This window comes from Dermacentor silvarum, chromosome 2, assembly GCF_013339745.2.
Source record: "Dermacentor silvarum isolate Dsil-2018 chromosome 2, BIME_Dsil_1.4, whole genome shotgun sequence".
Lineage (NCBI taxonomy): Eukaryota > Metazoa > Arthropoda > Arachnida > Ixodida > Ixodidae > Dermacentor > Dermacentor silvarum.
In genome coordinates this window covers 240,953,040-240,975,670 of record NC_051155.1, presented here as the reverse complement: position 1 = coordinate 240,975,670, position 22,631 = coordinate 240,953,040, and the positions used below count along the sequence as shown (strand labels likewise).

The window sequence follows — 22,631 nt, the reverse complement described above, 5'->3', positions numbered from 1 at the left end:
AATAAAGGATGATGGTAGAAGTCATAATCATGAGCATGACTCAGCGAAAAAGATGAATACTCAAAAACACCGAAATGGGTTCAGACGTGGGCACTAAATGAAGGAAACACTAAAGGATTGTGGTAGAAGTCATAGTCATGACCATGACTCAGCAGAAATGAGAATGACTCAGCAAAAAAAGATTAACACTCAAAAACAAATGGAATGGGCTCGTACGTGGTACTAAGTGAAGGAAAAGGCTAAAGGTTGATGGTCATAGTCATGAGCATGACTAAGGCCATCATAAATCATAGATGCATTTTCATGCATCTTATGATTTCTTAGGTGTAGCCAAAGGGACTCCCGAGTACTGATGACATGAATGTCATGACATGCGTGTCATGTAGGTCATGAAAGAGCCGCCTACGTCTTCGTGCTCTCATGGCCGTTTCGTTAACATGGTAGGCTCCCCGCACACTGCTTCGCATAACATCGATTCCCACAGGGTGTGGGATCTGCCGGCTTTTTGTTTTATTGAATGGCTCTACTTTTTATGCAAAATACATTCAGGTTATCAAAGGTCTGTTAATTAGTTGTTACTGCAAATTTTGCTAGTAAGCGGGCGGCGGGTCATGGACCTTGGCGGTCCGCTGTAGCACGTGCATTTCATCAACTTGGCTTTCGTTGGTGCAACAGAAACACTTCGCCACTTACACTTAATCCTGAATTATCCCTGTTACAGTTCTCAGTGAGCTGCGCTTTACATTAATTGGTCTTAATATGTGCTACACTGGACATTTCATGTTCAAATGGCTCATATTAAGTTTTGCATGGCTTAATTCATGTCACAGCTGGGTGATATCATGGCAATCGGAGGCGATGATTACGTGGTAGTATTGCAGGTCACTGATGCACATTTCAGCTTTTACATGTACACCATACTGTTGAAAGCCAGTTGGTGTCTTGGGTGACTAGATGTGCGTCCGAGTCCTGCTTCACTAGATCAAAACGCATTTTGACCACGTGGAGTCGTCTGTGTGTGTGCATACAATCATCTGCAATTTTTTTTTGTCTAATTTTTCTAATTCCCTTTTCCTTTCCCCTAGCGTAGGTTAGCCAACCAGACACACTAACGTTCCTGGCTTCTCCATTCATTTTCTTCTCTCCTCCCCCAAGTAGCTCCATCGTATACCTTGTCAAATGTGCACCAGGAAAAGAAAGGCCGAACGAGTGATGCAGAAACGACTTAACATGCTCGGTTTTCAATGGCATAAGAATGGCATTGCATGTCAGTTGCACCTGATCAACTGGAGTATGCATCAGTGGAATTGTGATACTACATGTGCGAAATATATTGTGGCGCATGCATGATCATGAAGCCACAATGCCTTTGGTGCATGTTTTATAAATATATATTGTATTAAAGGACAATCTATTTGTTGTGCACTGAAGGAATTGAAATGCCATACTGTAATTGAGTGGTTGACAGCTACAGAAATAAAGACAAAAATTGTGTCCGTGCTACTTTGAGCCCATGCACGTTTAAGATTTCACACATTTTGGGTTAGCATACTACTCAGTACTCATCAATTACAATTATGCTTGTTTAAATTTGAGTGCCTCTGAAATGCAAGGCTGGCCCCATTTTCATGCAGTGATCATATATCATACCATGTTGGTAAAATAATTCAGAAGCAAATATTTGTGGGATGTGGTTGCTTCCTGCTGAGGCCAATGAGCATGGCATTGCAAGTGGGTGCGATATAACTACGACGTGCATCAAACATGCAGAAAATGCATGGATGCCGATTGTAGTAGCTCGATTGTTCTAGAGATGAGAAATTGCAGTCTTGCTCTCTGGTTGAAAAACAGTATTACAGCAAGCAGTGCGGCAAAAGCTGTTTCAAGACTGTTCTAATATGGCAGAGCCAGTGTATGCATATACTATGCACATGCAAGATGCTTTAGCTGTAATATTTCCCCAGCAAATGGTACTTCCACAGCTTTATTAAGTTTTGAATGCTGCCAGGTTTCATCATCTGAGGAAAAAAAAAAAAGCATCCTTTCTGGTTTGAACTGCCAAACACACACAAAAGCATGTGTAGCAGTGAGGTTTTTTTTTTTAAATGCTTCTTAGCACGACAAATACTGGTACATTGCAGTTTCCAGTCAGTCAGTGCAGTTTCAAAAGTGTGATCAGGGCAGAGAGAACAAGAAAACCTGAACCGTAGATGCAGAAATTTATTTGAAGCAAATGCAGATTTATTAAAGCAAAGCTTTCCTTGCCTGCCAATTCATGACTTCACCTGGGTCGGTCAATTGCTGATTGAGTTCTTGGCGTGCAGATTTGCTTTCACTTGTAAAAAAAACAAAAACAAATCAGGCATGTTTTTTGGTGTGGATTCAAACCTCTGCCTCCTGCACAGCAGCCCGATACTCTAACCATTAGGCCACAACCACTTTTTTTCTTCTTCTTATTTCATTGTATTTATTAAACATATAAAACATGCATGCACAAGTTATATACATAGCAGCCAAAACAGCCATATATAGCCGCATCTACAAGCAACCTATAAGTAGCAGCATGTCAAAAGGCACAACTTCACATTTAGGTGGCACAAGATATCATATGAGGACTTACATAAAGATTGTTTTTAAAAGTATTTTGGAGAACGCCTTAGAATAAGATGGCGTCCTTGCAGCTATAAAGCAGTGTTCTATAGTTTCTGGTACATTACAGAGATGACAGTTATTCAAAGATCACGTACACTTCTCTCGTGCCAATGCCAAAACTAGCTCTTTTAGATGATCGCCGCTTGTTGATGATTATGATTCCTGTACTATGGCACGTACCCACAACGTGGGATTGGCCAAGAAGCATGCTCACATGTTGATTATGATGATGACTTCCGTATTATAGCACATACCTACAACGGGGAGTTGGCCAAGAAGTGGGAGTTGCATATCATGCCAATGCCAACTAGCTCTTTGAGATGACTGCAGTGTGTTGATGATGGTTATCATTTCTATACTATGACACTTACCCACAATGAGGGATCGGGGAAGAGGCAGCGGGTACATTTCAAATAAATAAGAAGAAATCAAGAAAAACAAGCCAACATAAGATTTGCCACCTTGCATAGCACAGGCAAGTTTCCTTTACGCCAAAGACACAGGAATGATATGGGCAAATTTATAGCATTTCGTTAACCACTTCACGAAAGCTCTGCTTCACACAGATTCCAACATGTGTGTTGGACCTGCATAATTTATTTTGCAGAATGATCATGTTCCCAGAAGGCCCTACCAAATGCCATGCACAAAATATAATAGTCAGCTTCCATTGATTGGACACCTGTTGTGCAGGGGCGGATACTAGGTAGCATGACGGAGGGGTTTATCAAAACGATGGCAAATGGGGGGAGGTGTAGAGAACAACACCGTGGATGACGGTGGTCAGTTGTGCTTTCACTACATGCCTTGCACTGCACGCTCAAGTTTTTTGGCGCACAAGATTTCTGTGCAACGTCTATACTAAGCCAAGACCACATCATGTGTCAGAAGTGCACCTGCAAGTTTCGGTGAGGGCGGGAGGGTGCCCAGAAAGACAAGCAACACTAAAATCACGGTAATGGTAATCACTGTTATCGGATATAATCTAGCAAGTCTGTTATTTTTACGTCCCACCATACATTTCGGAATAATCACTGATGCTCGCAATCTCATTAGACATGCCTCTTTCACTACAGAACTTGTAACACTAAACAAATTCTGGAAACTGAAGGCACATTTTGCGCGAAGTAATAATTTGATAACAGCGACTATCTAGTGATAAAAGCAAAAATAACAATGCAAGTAAGAAATAAAGTTCGGCAGTTCATTAAACCAGTCACCATTTTGTTAAATCAAGGCATTTCTTACCCAAGATGCTTATTACAGCGAAGCTGTTAAGGGCTCGGTTCCCGAGGATCGTGTCCGTGTGTAGAAAAAACTATCATCATCAGCATTGGCTCGAGCGTCGTCGTCTTTTTGAGCGCATGGCTCATCCTTCCTCCCGGCTGCGTGCCTGCGATCTCTCTCCTCTTGCGCCAGTCAACCTTCTTTTATGTCGCGTTCTCCCCTGAGTAGAGTCGGGCCTGGCTGTGAGGCTAGCGCGGCAAGCCTGCTGGAAGCTTCGCCCGACTAGAGTTGAGCCCTGCTGGGAGGCTAGCGAGGCTAGGTCGGTGGCACTGCTTTGCGTCCCTCTGCCTCGGCCGCTGACGCGCGCTATTCCCCTCGCCCCTCCGGCTGTTCCACATGCGTATGGAATGAAGGCGAGGAGGGCGCGGCGCAGCGGCCCGATGGCGGGGGAGAGATAGGCGGCTGCAGCGGCTGCCACGCATCACTGTGCGTGTGTGTGCCTGCTCTCCGACTACGGCGCATGCGCACGGCCCTGCCAGCCTCGGCCACCTGTGCCGCAGGCCACCGTTACTAGATTACTTTGCCAAGGCTAGTAACCTTGCCGCAGGCTCTCTCCGGGCTCCCGCCTGTCTACGAAAAAAAGTAGGTCAATGGCCGGAGGAGTGGGGTGTGAGAGGAATTCGCGTTAGCGTTGGTTGTACTATATACGGCGCTTTGGGGGGGGGGTTATTCTGTAAGAGTCCACCTAGTGAACTGTCCATTTCGGCTGTCGCGAATGGCTCCAGCTGCACGAACGAGGAGACTGGCTGGCTCCTTCTCGCTCGTGCGACTGGAGCCAATCGCACCAGCCGAAGTGGACAGTCCACTAGGTGGACTCTTACAGAATACCCCTGTCAAGGACTCTTGTCTGGGAACGTCGTACAAAAGCGTGAGGAACGCTGTCACCCGTGGATGCCGAGCTAGCTCTTTCAGAGCCGGGCATTGTATAGCCATCGTCTAAGCGTTAAAAAATCCCCATTCTGCTACTCGGAGCCGGCACCAAAGCCTTTCCCCGAGTACGTAGCGAAGAGGCCGGTTGACCATTTTGTAGCCAAATTCAACATAGCAAATCCCCAATATAGCTAAACCCCAACATAGCAAATCCCACCAGAGTGCCAGCTTCGCTGGATTTCCCTCTTCAGACGTGGAAGGGCTCTGACTTTTCTTTTTATTGCTGCCCAGTCAAAAAAAAACGTTTGACTCCAATTAGCTTTTCCAATAGGAATCAACTGGGACCAATAGGAACCAATTGGAAAATCCTTACTTTCAACCGGTTATGATTGGGTCAAAGGAGAAACCAATTGGAGTTGCCAATTGAAATGAACTGGACCCAATTGGAACTGATTGGAAAATCCCTAGTTCCAACTGGTTACGATTGAGTCAAAGTGAAACCAATAGAGTCTGATTGGACTTTCAACTGCTTTTGGATTGGTCAACTGCTTTTTCTGACAGGGTGTGTATGAAAAATCAATGACATTTCGAATTTACAGACATGCGACTAATAATGCATTATAGACATACTATATATAAGGAAGCTTTAGCAGTGTGTGACTGCACTAAACAGGGGATGGTGCTACCCAAGTTGGCAAAGAGGTTCATTGAAAACCAGCACAGGCTGAATGGCACATTAACAGTACTCCAAGTTGGCGTCAAAGAGTTCCTTCAAACAGCTGTACCTACCCAGTCCCACATCTACAGTGATTGCATTTTTCGTCATTATAGAGCAGCACATTCCCAGTGGCAATCACCTAGTTACCCAAGTTGGCGCCAAAGACGCTCATTGAGGAGTGGCACACACCTACTAGCACATACCAAGTGACCTAAGTTGGCATCAAAGAGGTCCATTGAAGAATAGCACAGACCGAGTGGCACATACCCAATGCTCCAAGTTGGCGTCAAAGAGTTTCTTCGAACAGCTGTACCTAGCCAGTCCTGCATCTACAGTGTCCCATGTCAGCGTGAATGAGGTTCGTTGTAGAGTGGCACGCACGTAAGTACGCATCGCCACATACTCAGTGACCCAAGTTGGTCTGATGGTGGGTTTTGAAACCTGGTTCATCAGCACAGCAGCCCAATGCTCTAACCATTCGACCATGGACTACACAGTGACCCAGGTTGGTGGTTGGTGGGAAAACGGTTAGATACAAACAAACAAACAGATATATAGCCCCCGGAAAGTGCATGAAGTACCATAATTACGCTAACACAAAAAAAAAAAAAAAAAAGACGAGAGAGGAGGGGAATTAAGGAGGATGCCAGGAATTTTACAAAAAGCATGCGGTTGTGTACCATGATAGGCATATGCGGTGTGCCGCAAGCCTGGCCTCGGCGCACGTTTCCTGCTCTTAAGCATTCACTCACGTCGGCTCCTTTTTTTGGTGCGTGTGCCTGTGACATGCACTTTGCTTGCTGGTTGCCTGCACTCACGCAGGGTCCAGATTTCTGTCAGTTTTTCTTTATTGAGTTAGCAATTATATGGACACTCTAGGCGAATTTCTGCCTTCGTTGCCGTGAAGTTCCGTATAAAGTCCAAGGGCGATAACACCGTCGCCACGCGCACTATGCTGTATGTGCGAGTGAAAGCTTGTGAGGGGAGCCCACGAGTGTGGCTCAATCTCGTCCGCGCGAAAGGGAAGAAAGCGGGCAGGAAGTGCGTCGTCTTTTGCCGCATGTGAGACACCCAGCGTTGTGAGGCATCGGGGGGGGGGGGCGGTATTTTACTCCGGCTGCAAGTGTATGTGGCTTTGTGCGTGCTGTGTGTTCTCGGCGCTCAATTTGCGTTGAAGTGATAAACTGCATGAAGGTCACTTCGCTAGCTGCTGCTGCTGCGTTTCCTCACACCAGCGTTTTGGCAGCGAGTGTCCGCGGTCATCGAGTGTGATTGTTCATGTTTGCTGTGCGCGCTGACACTATGCTTGTTAATTTAGTTAGCAAGCGAATGTTTACAAGTTGACACAGGCGGATAAAAGTACTATCCTTACTTCGTATGTCTCCTGGCTAATTTGCTATTGCAATCAATGCTTCGCCTTTTGGGTGAAACTGCAACTTTTTTCATCCTCTGCATGGCTAGGTAAAATTCCTAGGGTGCAACATGCTGAACAGCCAGCAAGAAAGAAGAGAGCGGTTTCAGAGGAGGTTGGCTTGTGAATGCTAGGTGCACTCCATCCTAATATCTTTTTTTTCTTTACTCCATGGGTCATGGTACCTGTTGAGGGTTGCTTCAGTAAGGGCAAGGTGGCCGGTGTTTAATTTGGATCATCTCATATTTCTAGTATAACACAAAGAAGTTGAAGGCAGCTTTGTCACACGATTGCCATGTTGGTAGGCCTGCACATTGCCTTTCTTCAATTTTTGTGCCAGAAGTTGGTGTGGCATGTCCTTTTTATTTATTCTCACAGAACTATAGACATCTGTATTGTGTTGAGAGAAGATCCACAAGCTCCAGGGAAGTAATAAAATTAGCTATAGTCGGACAATAACCCTTGCCAAGCAAGGGCGCAATCAGCTTCTTGGCAACCATCATCAGGATTTACTGTTGTGCTCAGATCCCTTTTCCAGTTTAATGAACACATCCCACACCCTTTCTGACAATGCCTCACAGGGCATGAAAAATAGAACAAATCTTGCTTTTTTTCAACAGAATGGATGGTAATTATCTCAGCCTTCTATTATAGAACATGAACCTTTCATCTTTGGAAATGTCTCTCACTGTTATGTAGGCAGAGTGGTAGTTCTCCAGCTAACGACACAAGAATGGCCATACTTTATATAGCTTCAGCTGGGGATGGTCGCTGAGATCAGTGATGCTTGCACTATCCACAAAATGGAGCACACTCATGAGCAGCTTAAATCAAGTTGCTGCTCATCACCTCTCATCAGTGTAAACAAGAGCCTTTTATTTGACATCAGCAATGCAGAGAACACACATCCCTTCCTTTGTGATAGGCACTCACATTTTGAGGTAGAAGTGCTTACTAGGACGGCTGCTTTTCAGTTTCTAAGTGGCATTCCAGTTAGTTTCTTTGACTATCAATGAAATGAGCTCATCACCGAGAAAGCAGCACAAACCGAGGGGGCATTGTGGAAATGCTTTTCATGTTTATTTCTGTCCAGTGAAGCGCACTTGCAATCCTATCTTTCCAACATTCCTCTTTTTCACCTGAGTGAGTGAGTGAGTAAAAACTTTATTGAAAATAAATAAAAGAAGGCACGATGGTTGGGGCCCCTATTCCAGGGCTTCACTGGCATGAGCGGCTCGCTGGGCTTGGTCCAGAAGAGCCAATTGTCTCTCCCGGCCCTCGTCCGCAAGCCATGCCTCCCACTGCCTATTCCTCATGAGTGGATGTTTGAGTACTATTGGGCTGTCTATGTGCGGAGGCCTCTTGGGACACTCCCATGTGATGTGTTTTAGTGTGGGTGTGTCTGTGCACCATGGGCACTCGTCAATAAATCTCGTGGGGTGTATTCTGTGTAGGTGGTGCGGGTTGGGGTATGTATTCGTCTGAATACGACGCCAGTCCCTCTCCTGTTGGCTGTTTAAATTCGAGTGAGGATGTCCAAAACTTCTCCGCTCCTGCCTTTGCTGTAAAAGCATGTCACGAGAATTCGGTGGAAAGTCGTTGCTGGGCCCTGCCGTTGCTCAGACATTTAATCCTCGAGCAATACGGTTTGCCCTCGCGTTCCTTGCCAGTCCCTCGTGGCCGGACACCATATGATAGTGTGGTGCCCTTCTAGTTGATTGCCCAAAATTTTTATTATTGATTGGGTTGCCGTTCCATTTAGAAACAGGCGGCAAGCTGCTTGTGAGTCGGATAATATGACAGCCGAATTGGTTTGGTGCTCGGCGTCCTGAATGGCCAAGGCGATGGCTCCAGCCTCTGCCACACATGCCGAGGAGGTTTTGAAGGATGCCATTGTTACGTTGTTCTGACACGTAGAGACTACGGTGAACGTGTCGGAGCTGGTTCGACTAGCATCTGTGTAATACACACCCAGTTCCATGCCGAAACATTTGTGAAGAGTCTTTGCCCTTGCTCTGCGTTGTCCGAGATGGTGGAACTGCTAATTTCAAAGTTGCTGTCGTTTTCGCTTCCTGAAACTATGTACACCTTAGTGACAGAACCATCATTGTCAGAAGAACTCAACGATAAAGAAATTGTTTTTCTTGAAAACAGGCCCAGCAACATAAGCATAACCGCCACCGCACAATATTTTGAAAGCCCAGCTTTCCATACAAAACATGTGCTCCAGACATTCCAGCAAAAAGAAATGACCAAGAATGTGTTCCCATCTTTTGGGCAAAACATTAGTTATAGGCGAGAATGAGAGTCTCTTGTCTAAAATAGTCAGGGAGTAAACTTTTCTGCAAGACTGAGCTACACTCATTCTAAACACTGTAGGGTCCGATTGTTATGGAGGACATGCAGAACCTCTAGTCACAGAGTAGAAGGCACAACAAGGAGGTAGTTGGCATGGATTGGCGAGAGGTTCTTCACAAGACCATTGTGCAGGCAAAATGAACATAACCCACGTTAAAGGATACAGGGGACAGAAGAGGTCTTGCCTTCTGGGTCTGCTCGCTTCTCTGTGAAGTCACTCCCACTTAATGTTCCCAGGAGTTGTTGTCTTACAGTAGCATATGACAGGGAAAGAGTGCATTGTGATAATTTAGGTTATGGCAAAATTCCGGCCATTTATAGTCGTGTTGGCTGGAAAATGTGAAGGCCCCTTCGGGCTGACCAGCCCAGTGGATCTTAGACTGCATGAATAACATTAGAATTAAGGCAATTAAATGACAATGATCGCATGACAACACTGTGTTTGCATCGGAGCTCACATCCATTCTTATGTGCATCACTTGCCTCCTTGAGAAGCCTCAGTTTGCACTACGTGCCGCACCTGCGAATCGTGCATGACAGCAGCCAGCGCCAAAAAGTGGTGGGAAGAGGCAATGAAAGCTTCGCTTTAATAAACTGCAGTGGGACAAAATGATTCAGCCATGATCCAGTGCCACAATCTAACTGCAATTCAAGACCAAGAACCACCAACCTCAAAGTGCTTACCAATGGCCACAAGGTTACTGCTCTTGTGGACACATGAGCTGTCTTCTTTCATCAGTGGACCCTTTGCTGCAAAGTTGAAGAAAGCAAACCCTGCCTGGGACAGCTCTGCATACGGGTTGTTCCATGCCATCTTTTCTTTCGGAAACAAGGCCTTTGTGATGCTTTGAACGGGTCCCCGAGGCAGAACCCCAGAGAACCCAATCAAGGACAAAGCCTTTTGTTCCAAGAAAGCACACAAAACATTTAATGTAACCAGTATAAAGAATAGATGATAAATATGTAATGAAATATTCACAGCAAGACACAAATACAATTTAAGCTAGTATAGTATCAACACACTAAGAGTGAGGGCATAGCATGAGAGCAATCATGCGATACAGTCAGCGCAACAACAGTTCGACGTTAATTGGTGGCGGCGAAGCAATGAGAGAAGCGGCGGTCGTCTCACCCAATATATTGATGGAGCTGAGCGACGAGTTGGTGACCAGAGTACAGCTGTTCTGACTTGCAGAGGGGACGCAGGTGCTTCGGCGGAACCTCCAGGTGGAAGTGGCGGGAGACCTGGACGTTGAGGCTAGGCAGCTGTGCGCAAACTCGGGCACGTAGCCCGACCGCTTACGCTCTGCCTACGGGCACAGACGTCCGCCGGCCTTGGGTAGAAGTCTGCGGCTTGACGGAGTAGCAACCTGTACCTGTACCTGAAGCCCAGGTACAGGTCGGCAGGATTCGGAAAGCACACGAATTTCCCGTTCGGGTGAATTCTGCCAACGCGCCTCGCTTTTCTTCTGCTCTGGCCCTTGTGTCTTTTTTGGATTGGTGATTTTCGGAGCTCCGTGCTTACCAGTGATTGGCTCTTGGGAGCAACGTGGGTTTTCCCAATTGGACCATTTTCCTTTTATTCTCTTCGCTTGCGTCGCGTGTCCTTGTGTTTGCCGCTCTTCAATGTCATCGTCTTTTGTAACACAGAAGACTCACGTCCGCGCATGCATTCGTCTTCATCTTTTCATTTCCCAATCCACAGCACGTTGCTTTGCACACCAAACACATCAGAGCTTTATTGTATGGCTACATATTTAAAAGGCTAAACTTTAAACCATAACTTAAAGAGTTAAAAAATACCTGCCAAATCTTCTCTCAGCACTTCCAGTGGGCAGCGAAAAGCTTCTGCAGCTCCTCTAAAGGGTCCTCACCTCTGGCACACTTAGTGTTTACAGTGTTCTCGAGAGCCTCCAGCTGGCGATATAGCTTCAAGTTCCGATACTTGTCGCTTAACTGCAGGCTTGTCCTCCCGAGAAAACCACCTTCTCTCAGTATGCGTGCCCAGTTACCCTTGCCGTACTTTAGAACGCCGGCCACGAGAGCCTCCTCTTCCAGTGGTGTGAAGGGCACTCTTCGTTTCTTGTTCTTGAGCTTGGTTGGGGCGCTTTCTTGTGATGCATTCTCCTCAGACTCTGAACTCAATTTTCCGAGTGCTGACGTATGTGCTTGCGAAGTTGAAGGTCTGCTGGTGCTGCTGCAAACTGTCTTTGGCATGGTGGTAGCCTCTAGAACTTCTGTTGGCTTCTGGAAAGGCTTCAAAGAAACATTGTCATCATTACCTGAAGATGGAACTACTCTGTCTTCTTTAGGATGCTTGAGCAATAGTGAAGCTCTATGTGGCTTCTCCGGTTGGCCCATAGTGCTTCGCTCACTGTTTGATGACTCCCCTCCAACTGGCGACACCACATGCTGTTGCCGCTGCCGCTCATACCTGGTGCGCAGTTCCTTGAGGGGGTTTATGCCTGCGCTCAGCATGTCTTTCACTTTTTTCGTGACATTCGCAAGATGGCCATACTTTTCCAAGTTCCTGTACTTGTCACTGAGGTCAGTGGGTCGGCGCCCATCGAACCAGCCATCATTGCTGATTTCTTTCCAGCTTCCTCGCCCGTATTTCATAACACCATACACAAGCGCCTCTTCTTGCAGGGCAGTGAATGGTACCTTGCGTTTCTTCAGCGGCACCAACACATCAGGGCTGACCGATCTCACAATGCGCTTCTGAGCACCTTGCGGCAAATCTTGCACCCCTTTACTGCTACTCTTGGACAGTCTCGGCTCTTGGACACCCAGGGGTGATGGCTCTTGGTGTCGCAATAGAAAAGTTTCGGACACAGTAGCTGCTGGTAGCACTTGTTTGTCTGTCAACTGTTCAGCCGTTTCCTTTTGTATAGGAGCTGCAAATCTGACACTTAAGCCCTTTTTATGCACGCCCTCAGATGATGCCTGCGACAAGCTGGGTAGTGATCGCTGAGCCTTGTTTGGGCTTGAATGAAGCAGCGATAGTGAACTTTTGTCTTGGTCAGGCAGCTGAGAGCCATTTTGCTGGGGCTGCTGTTGAAGCACAGGTCCTTCCATGTCTGTTGCATCGCTGTCAGAGTCAGCAATACCTTGTGGACAATGTGGATTGACTGAAGGCTGTTTCTGGGATTGCCCAGGGATAGCAGTAAGAGCAGCAGGCAGGGGCACATTGCAAAGCCATTCAGTCACATGGGAGTGGCGTTCGTTATCTTTGGACCCCTTGCCCATTCTCTTTTGGACAGGTGACTGGTGGCGAGGAGAGTGGCAGGGAGAGATCTCCTCTAGGGAAAGCATGTCCAGTTTGGCAAGATCGTGCACAGGAACAACGGCCTCAGTTTCACCCGACACAGCAGCTTTTACCTTTGCAGCCACAGTGTCCTGAACTCCTGAATTTTCCTGGCTGCCTGCCTCAGTGCCTTGATTACCTAAAGATTGAGGGCTACAGCTACTCGGCCTTCCACTTCTTTTATGCAGTGGGTGAAAGCGAGTGTCCACAGAACCCGTACAACATTCCTCTTCAGCAGTCAGTGTGTGCACCTCCGATGAAATAATGTCTTGTTGCTTTGCGGTTGACCTCAATCGATGCTGCTTGTCATCCGATGAGCTCCCCTTCAATGGCATTTTGCATGCATTTTTAACATTCGTCTTTTCAAAAGACAAGACTTCAGCATGTCCATTTTTTGAATTCAAATTTTCATTGGCTTTCTGCGAGACTGTGAAGAATGGAAGCACGGAACTCACAAGAGCACATGTGTCATTTCTAGGAAACCCTGGCAGACTCATCTGGGAACCAACTTCATTAATGGAGAGAACCAAATTCCTGCCAAGGGGCCTGTGCTTGCTTAACTTTGAGATCAACTGTTCGTTGGTGATACTCTTGCACAGTTGCATGATGTGCTCTGGAACGGGGCCCACATCGGAAGTGCTGTGCTGTTTGTTCACCCTACAAAGGCAACACACAACAGGAGACGTAGTTAAGTAAAAAAAAAGGATAGGCAGAGTTCGTCATGTAGACATGCAATATCTCGTACAAGAAAAATCTTGCTGTCATAGCATTTTCAGCATATTTAATATCAACGCTATCTATTTTACACTTTTGTTCAGCAATATAACATAGCAGATGCAGTGCTGTGGCCACATACAGCTGACAGTATATGGTTTCAGTGTGGTAAAAATCAAACTTTTAACATGGCTTCACAATCTAGCATGTGCCAGTCAGCCCATCACATTAGGCAAACTGGCAAGTGCATTAATGAGAATTTAAAAGTACAGCACAATATTACGCATACTACGGTGCAATGCCACCTATATATTCACTGTTTTGACTGTGACTAGGTGCTCCTTTAACAATTGTGTCATTTTGGCTAAACACAACATGCAGTTAACAAGTGAAATTGAGGTTGAAACATTTATGGAGTTTTACGTGCCAAAACAATGATCCGATTATGAGGCACTCCGTAGTGGGGCACTCTGGAATAATTTGGACCACCTGCTGTTCTTTAATGTGCACCTAAATCTAAGCACACAGGTGTTTTTGCATTTCGCCCCCATCGAAATGCGGCCGCCATGGCCGGGATTTAATCCCATGACCTTGTGTTTAGCAGCCCAATACTGAGGTTGATAACATTGAAAACTAGACAGATTGTGTTTCAATGCTCCTTCAACTGTACTTTTGTTAAGTAAGAATGCATATTTATCTGTATTTTGAATTTTGTGTGCAAAGCCTTGCAAATAGCAAGCACACAATATTTGGGCAACGACCAAATCCCCCTTTATTTACAAGAACTTTATTTGAGTCCTGAGGAACTGAGATCTAGGCGAGCCGAAGGCTCCCCCAGATTAAGTCGGTGGCTCCGCCCACGATGGGACCGGGAGACTGTGGTGCCTTTTTTTTCTTCTTTAGTGCATGCCTGTATATGTTATACAATATGTACTTTACCAATAAATAGTTATAAGCCACGCCATGTTTCATTCTCCCTTCCTCATGTCCTAGTGCTATGTTACACGAAAGGTACGGGGATCCATGGCCCCCCAACACATTCACTAAGTGCTGAGAGAGTTATTTGGGTTGTCGAAGCGGCAGCCAGAAACGCAGTGGCAGCAGCAAGCGCTCGGCTGGATGAGCAAACTGGCTTTGAGCAATGCAATGGCGATGGGAATTTCTAGTGTGCTGATCTTCCTTACAATTGCTATGAATCACCAAGTTGTCTAAGCCTCCACAGCCCTAAGCACAGAAATTAGGTGCGAAAATGGCAAGGCATTATCAGACTTTTGAGTTCTACAAATGACATATTAGTAGAGATGGGTGAATATTTAATTCTTTGAATATGAATAGTAAGTATTTAATATCAAATAGCTAAACACAGATGCATATATTTATAGCAGGAATACTTATTCTGGTATAATTAAGTACCATGTCTGTACTGATTAGTGCAAAAAAGGCAGAACTATATTAAGTACAAAGGATCAGTTTTAAACACTAGACATTACTAATTATCCATTAAACACTGCATGAATATCCTCTCTATCACAAGCTCTCCAAAAATGAATGGCTGTTTGAAAAATGAATGCTGTATGACTAGCTTTCCAAAAACGGCAAATAAATACGTAGTTGCTGAAAAAAATTAGGTTGCAGAAAAAAAAAAAAAAAAGCTGTTGAAGGACTTGCATGCCATGTAAAAGGGTCCATTGCAAGAAAAATATCATTGGTTGTAGCTCAAAAAATTAAAATGCCACATGACTTGACTGCAAAAAACACTAAATGACAGAATACAAGCAAAAATCACAGGTTGTCATGTGGGTTCTGCTGCAATACGTAAAACAAGGCTTGTATTACCCATTATTTCCGCGTTGCTTCAAAAACATTTGTTGTTTCACTTTTGGTAATTTGCAATACATTGTTTAGCTGACAGAGAGCAGTAGCAGCTCGTTGCAAAATATTTAATAATTTTATAATATCTGAAAGTACCAAACAGTGCCTCTTCGAATATGAATAGTTATGGTGGAATATTCTATTTGTATTCGAAACTTTGAATATTTGCCCACCCCAACATATTAGCTGCAACAAAAGTTTATCTTTACTTAGTTGGCGACACACGCCCTACACTCTTTCACATCTCGTGGGGGTGCGGGGGCAAACCTCAACACTTTAAGACGCCTAACACGTCATTTGAGAGATACAGCTGACCGGCGATACCCGGCGGGACAAGAAACTCTCGTCCAGCAAGTACGTCGAGCAGCCATGGCCAGTGGAGTCCTGGAATGAGGACACCACCCACTCGTCCTCAAGATCAACGACCTCGATGGTCTAAATAAATGTTTTTTCTCTCTCTCTCTTACTTAGTTCCTGCGCTTTGAAAAATCACAATAGTAATGCAATTGGCTATAACATTGCCAAGAACAACGATCACACCTAAAGGTTGCCATCTCTTATGACCATTACTTATTGCTGGCACTACCTTCCGCACCATCCAGTGAAGGTGTGGTCAGAAGGCACTGCTGGCTCGGGGAACATTCTACATTATTCTGGAAAAATGCACTGAAACTGCAGTTCGCTAGGATTTTTACACTTCATTTTTACCGATAATTCTTTGCCATCTAGTACCTTGAATGATGCCCCGAGTCACTGAATAATTAATTCACTTCACTGAAAAGTCACTTTCTCATAATTTTAAAAGCCATTTACAAAGGCTCGATACACACCACAGGTTTCTCAATAATTAAATAAATGCTTTTAGAAAGCTGGCCATAGGATTCAAGGCAACAGCAAGCTCAGTGAAAAGAGGCCTGATATGAAACAGTGGCTAGCTACTGTCAAACATCCTAACCCAGCATCCTTCCCACAAGCTGTGTCGATGGATGTGTTGCCCAGCTCTACATGAAATTATTTTAGTGAAATCTTGTACAAAACAGCAAGTCAACAGATCGACAATAGAGTTTTGAAAAGTGTCAAGCTAGCTTTCCAGCAATGCACAACTACTCAAAATACAGCAAAGTAATCATTGCTAAAAAGGCAATTACCTGTGCAGCTGATAAATTGTTGGTTTTGTACAATAAATATGATTGAAAGGATGCACAAGAACAAGATGAATGATGCACTATCTGCCGAGTAATTGTAAATTTACCAATGCATTAGCTGCCATAAATTAGACAATTGTGCAATGCTGCACAACCAGCTTGACATATTTTAAAAGGGTTCAAAAGTGCTCCTTTGATGCCTCCTTTCTTCTTTGTGCCCAACAGCAAATGCAGAAGTTTTAGATGCTCCTTAGTTTTTCATTCATTTCTGACACCTAGAAAGACTATACAAGGTGTGGGTTCCAGATGAGGGGTGATATAACAACGGCGTTAGCAAATGACAGATGTGATGGTGGGATTAAAGGATATGTAGTTATGAACAATGTTGTCCTCAAGAAGATTGTTACAGTGCTGGCTGTCCGTACAAAAAAAAAAAGAAAAGAAAGGAGTATATGTGGCTGTTGTTCAAGCATGTGGCGAGTACACCAATCTCTGGTGGCATATACGGCTGGAGGTGAGGTAGGCTGGTTTGATAACCGAGCTGTTAAGAGGTAATGAATAATAGAATTTACCAAGGAGACAAAGTCTGGACACTTTGTGTCATATTTGTAGGCGGGACAGGCGTGGTATGACCTTTACGTGTGTTACACTGACATTGCATGAGAAGGCGGAGGGAATAAATCTAACAGCTTAATTCTGAAAATGTTCATGCACTTGAGTATTTTGGTGAGGGTCCCATACCACGCTAACATATTCTGATCTTGGCCTAATGAGAGTTTTAGGTTAATAATTTTACTTAGGGATGAGCAAGAGCTAGAATGCGCAAGAGAAAACAGAGCACTCTTAGCTTTGTTAATACATAATGCTTATTGTCACTTGCTTATTGTAACCAGTTAAGGTTATGGGATATGTTAGTGCACAGGTACTTAAGCGATGTGACCAAACAAATACTACAACCATTCATTAATCCTCACAAGAATTGTAATACTGGCACCTGTGAAAAGAAATAAGCTACATTTTACTCTCATTTATCATCAACCAGTTTTGGCTGGTTGCCAAGTCATGCTGTAAGGCTTGATTATTTGTTGGACTATGAATAGCATGATAGATGAGAAATGAGAATCGTCTGCAAAGAGACGAATGCTAGAAGAAATAGAGTTAGGCAGGTCATTAATAGGGTACTGCTAACCTACCTGTCTTTCTTTCTCTCTTCTAATGTCCATTCACATGAACCAGCTCAACCTATTTTGTATATCTATTATGTATATATCATGTATGTACGTTGTTGTGTATGCACTCAGAATGATATGTATTCACATGGCCCACTTGCCATATTTATGGGACACAAATCTTCTTCAAGCCGATTGTGGCTTTTTGACTGTGTTCCACGACATTTGGTGTCAAAACTAAAGATTTGGTTAAATATATAAAGTCAACTTTCATTAATTCGTCCTCGATGGGACCGATGAAACAGATCAATTTACCCAGTTAGCCAAATTAAATAAGGGCACAAAAAATGTCCAAACACACCTCCACTTCATTTGGCTGTATTTACCCGATTCTAACATGCCTCTAAATCTAAAACATGCCCAGCTTATAGGTTTCAAAGCAAAAATAATATTAGAGCTCCTAAAAAAAGTACATATCTAACATGCACCCAATTTTTTAACAAAAAAGAAAAAGAAGGTACCATGCCTCTGAATCTGGCAATCAGAAAAGGATGAAAATATCAAAGTACCTACACAGAATGAAAACTTACTGACATTTAATAACCACTGTTGTCACTTTCAGACCGCACTTTATCAGTGGCTATGGAACACAACATGTCCTCCGCCTTGTCTATCGCACATTCCATAATCGAATGGGTGCTACAGGGATACAGTTGCCCTGGCGAGGGGGTGAGGCACTCTCCAAGCATCCCGCACCCCCAACTTTAGGCACTGGCCTAACGTATAATGAGCTTTTGGTGAGGAAACCCACAATAGTGCCAACGGGACTACATGCCTAGTTGTGGTGGTCTCTGTAGGTGCAGCTGATGGATCAGGAGAGGCTGGAGCATCCATTATTGAACCGTTAGCTGGATCCAAACCATGAGCCTTGGTTCGGAGGTACCTGTACAATGCAGACAGCATTACCAGTGCCTTGCTGGTAGTTGTGTTCAGCAAGTTGAAGTCAATTTTGGAATGAATCCAGTAGGACTAGTAAAAAATGAAATTAACTGGACGTTATCTACTGTAGAGTATCTTTTTCAGAAAACCAGTATCCACATGCCTTGTGTCAAATATCTGCCCAGTTGTATTTGAAGCTATATTTGTTAAAATCTTGACATGGCAGACAGCAAGTTAATGATCCTACAATTTAACAGTTCTTTATCATTCCCTTTCTTAGGAATGAATGACCCCCCCCGTACCAGCATTCTTCCATATCAGATGCCTTTATTTGTGAGGAATAAGGTGAAAAGTGTGGCAAGCTTTTTGAGTGAAAATATCAGCTATATCTACAAGCCACACATGGCAAACAAACGCAGTGTTTACATACAGTGCAAATGCGGCTGCAACATTTTCTCAAGCTTTCTGTACCGATGCCTTCTGTAGCAGTGACTCACAGTTTACAACAGTGCATGCTACACAGAGAGCTGGTAAATTTGACAAAGATACGCAAATTAACCAGACTGTTTCACACTCTATTACATTCTTTTCGCTCCTATTATGACTCCAACTGACTCTGGCTGTGCATGTAATTACTAAGTTGTCATTAGGCCCAAGTGCAGCCGGCAGAGTGCTGTTCTTGTTTCTTGCAACAAATATTAACATGCCGATATTTCACAGCACTACAACGGCCCAATATTACACTACACTGATATTTTAAACAGCAGCTTGTCTAATTATTATCAATCAATGTTACGTCCACTGCAGCACAATGGCCTTGCCCAGCACCCAGCAATCATCGATTTTTCTTGTTTTGCGCCAGCCAACTCTATCCCACACCATCGAATTTCTAAATCTCATCACAACCCCTAAGCTTATGTGGCCCTCGAATAGGTTTCCATTGCCTAGGCAGCCATTCAGTTACACTACATGACCTGTTTATGCGCTCCACACTGGCCAATTGCACATGCATCCAAAGGCAGCATTAAATTGAAGTTTAGCCGACTAAGGTAGCACAATAATCAATGGGGATCAGAGCGAAGGGTCTGATGTTAATATTAACCATTCGATGTCCTAGCATCAATCCAAGTTTCAGCGCACAAGAATTTTTGCATTCAGCCCATAATGTACACTGGCCACCATAATCACAATAAAAATGCACATTTTGTGATTGCTGCAGTGCATAATGAGTCTTTGCTGATTGAACCTACAAAGGTGCTGATGGCACTGTGCTTCTGGCAGCACCGCTTGCCACAGATGCCACGTTGGAACCGGGAGATGCTGCTGCTTCCTGCAGAGGGCTTGTAGCAGTGCCTCCCTTAACTGGAGCTGGCCCACAGACCTTGCTTTGGAGATGCCTGCACAACAGACAAGGCTAACAATGCACTGTTGGCAGCATTGTCAAGCCAGTTTGGCTGGTTCTTGTAATGCAGTACCGGTAGGCCACTAAAGCTGGAGGAAAGACAAGAACGTCTGCTTTCACCATTCATCAGTTTTAGTGGCACATTTGCGGTTTGTTTGGTTGCAATATGTGTGAATAAACAATTATGCAAGATGCGTTATTACAAGTGAATCAGGACTTTTTGTGAGGATTTCATTCTAAGAAATGTTTATTTGCGCAATTTTAGGTTGAGCCACGTTTTAAGACGAGCAAGAAAGCCCACTGATATCTCCGCATTTAACTGTCGCACTAATGAACACCTGCGTGCAACGTTCCCGAATTATACACGACCTGCGCTACGTTCCAGTACGAAAATTGATTCCCCCCCCATCTCCTTTACTATTTTCTCTCTCTTTCCTTTACTCCCTACAACCATTCCCTACTGCTGCTCGCTATTCAGGTGTCACCTGCTACAGCTACGGTTGCAGTGTCACAGCAAGCAGGAATTTTCCTATTTTCTTCCCTTAATTATTTCACCGAATATTAAACAAACAGTTATCTCTCCCTCTAAATTTTCCACTCTCTTGTAGCCATGCGTTACCGTGAAAACCTGGCACAATGCGGCTCCACTTGAAACCAATGCGTTTCGTCCTTTACGCACGAAAAACCAATTGAGGTATTACAAAATATGAGCACTGCACAGTACATGTCTGACGCGCTCGCATCAGCTGAACATTGCAATGTTTCGTTCGTTAATTTGCATATGTACGCCTCGACGTGCACGACCGAAGCACAATCAACCCCTCACAGGCACTGCATACTCGGATAGTGCGGTCAATTTAGAAATAGACCATATTAGTAGCGGAGGTCCGATACTTCATGATTTATTGAGGTCTGACTAGCAGGCGAATTTGAGAGAAACATTAAGCTAGGCTAGCAATGACTCATGTATGAGGAAAAAAAATAGAAGCAACGGACAAATGGGCGCAGCGGTGACGAGATGCTGCTCGTGACCCGAAATTTCCTGAAAGCTAAAGGACCGGACTACCCAGTACAAGCTTATTGTCATCAGTCGGAAAGGGCAGGAGAATGCTGCTTAACTTGTGACGGCACTGCTCTTACTTGGATGCAAGACACTCCAATGCTGAAGTACTGCGGGTATACACTGTGCATTACATGTGCACGCCCGCGAACTTCACCGAATGAACCATAGAATAAGAAGAGTGTTCGGGGTGTGACCACAAACCGTCTGAACTAACTGAACCACAGACACAGACATACACAGACTAAACGCGTGCTTGCGCGCCAAATAATTTGTACTAATAGTGTCATTGTCGATGCGGTGGATGGGCACATGTTGTACCCACCATGGCTGTATCAGATTCAGGCTTCATATAAACGCCACAGCAATAAGAAAATTTAAAAATAAATAACTGCAAAAGAAAGAGAGTTTATATTAGTCGCAAAAGCTTATTGTACTAAAATGTCATTCATACAAGCAAACCTTTTTTTTTTTTTTTTTTTTGGGGGGGGGGGGGGGTGGATAGACAATGACAATGGATAGGCATTTGGTTCACCCCAATTCACAGCAAGAGTTATTTTGGAGAAACTATGCGCACATCTGCGCTCGAGAGAATGTGTGCATAATTGCTCAGAGGCACTGAAATTGTGTGCCATGGCCACCTCGATCAAATGCGCCTTGCGTGTTTTCATCAAGCGGCTGTCCCCTATACACCTGTACGGCAGGCTTTCGTACGGCCCTTACTACTAGCGCTGGTACCACATCAAAGAATTTCTCTATGACCACATCATGTAGCTTGCTCAGCCAAATAGCAGCCATCGACCTTGTAGCAGCCGGCTCAGCGTTGTTACGGTGGCTACCGTAGCGTTGTCATCGCACCAGCTGGCAACCTGGTCAGACCACGACCTACTGGAACTACAGACCTGCACAGATGTCCGGCTTCTATGGGAGCAGCTTGCGCCCACTTTCGTTCAACCGGTGGCCATAGGTGGCGCTTTTATAACCTGTTCGTCTGCTACTCGGCGGGCGGCTGGGCGGCGTTCGAATGTGTGCGCCTGCTCTTCTGTAGCGAAGACAGCTAGCTGTTGTCTTCACATTTCTTGTGAAGACAACAGCTAGTATGTCAAAATTGTTTAACTGTACTCATTGTAGTGGTATGTAATAACACGTAAAATAGTACACAAATTCTTTCTCGGTTTGCCATTATGCAGAAATTTCGCGCTGCTCCACAAAAAAAAAAAAAAAAAAAAGAACTAACTGATCGAGTGATTGTTTACGTGTTTTTTCGGCCCGTCAAATACGCATCGCAAAGCTTTTATGAAACTGTGAAAACTGATGCTAGAGTCCTTGCTTTGTTCTGCTTTGCGTGATGGCACACAGCAGTATACCATAATGTGATCGTTTACGTTATCCCATCTGTAATTAACTCAAGCAAGCTGCATGTAGTCAAGGCTGAAGTTGCATGCTTCAGCAGCGTCTGCAGATTCACGCAGTTTCTGTGTGGTCTGCGTATACATATCGTCTGCGTGATTATTTTAAATTTCCTTGTTCATATCAATATGTCCAGTTCTTTATTATTCTATTTCATTATTACTCCATTGTACTATGTTTTATCCCATGAATCTTCTGGTAATCAGATTTCCCCCCCCAACTGCGAAGGAAATCTTATCGTCTGCCGGCTGTACTCGTTTTCCTTTCTTGCACCGCTCTTCCTACTGTATCTCGTGATTGAAATGAGAAGTAATCAT

The 22,631-nt window shown here is 44.5% G+C and overlaps 1 protein-coding gene across 1 annotated transcript; it reads right to left on the bottom strand.

Moving 5' to 3' along the window:
- Positions 1–9,501: 9,501 nt before the first annotated feature.
- LOC119441254 (uncharacterized) lies at positions 9,502–19,855 on the bottom strand. Its single transcript, XM_049662492.1, has 3 exons — positions 19,693–19,855; positions 18,315–18,446; positions 9,502–13,260 (listed from the first exon to the last, which is right to left on the bottom strand). The coding sequence occupies exons 2-3, from the start codon at positions 18,395–18,397 to the stop codon at positions 11,115–11,117; spliced, it is 2,229 nt and encodes a 742-aa protein (XP_049518449.1). The 5' UTR covers positions 18,398–18,446; positions 19,693–19,855; the 3' UTR covers positions 9,502–11,114.
- Between the last annotated feature and the right edge of the window lie 2,776 nt (positions 19,856–22,631).

What these genes read in the sequence shown, in the direction of transcription:
- LOC119441254 (XM_049662492.1), bottom strand. Translation starts at nt 18,397, where the DNA reads ATGGATGCTCCAGCCTCTCCTGATCCATCAGCTGCACCTACAGAGACC. An exon ending in GTAGTCCCGTTGGCACTATT is followed by an intron (nt 13,261 to 18,314) that starts GTGGGTTTCCTC and finishes TTGCCTTTGTAG; the next exon opens with GGTGAACAAACAGCACAGCA.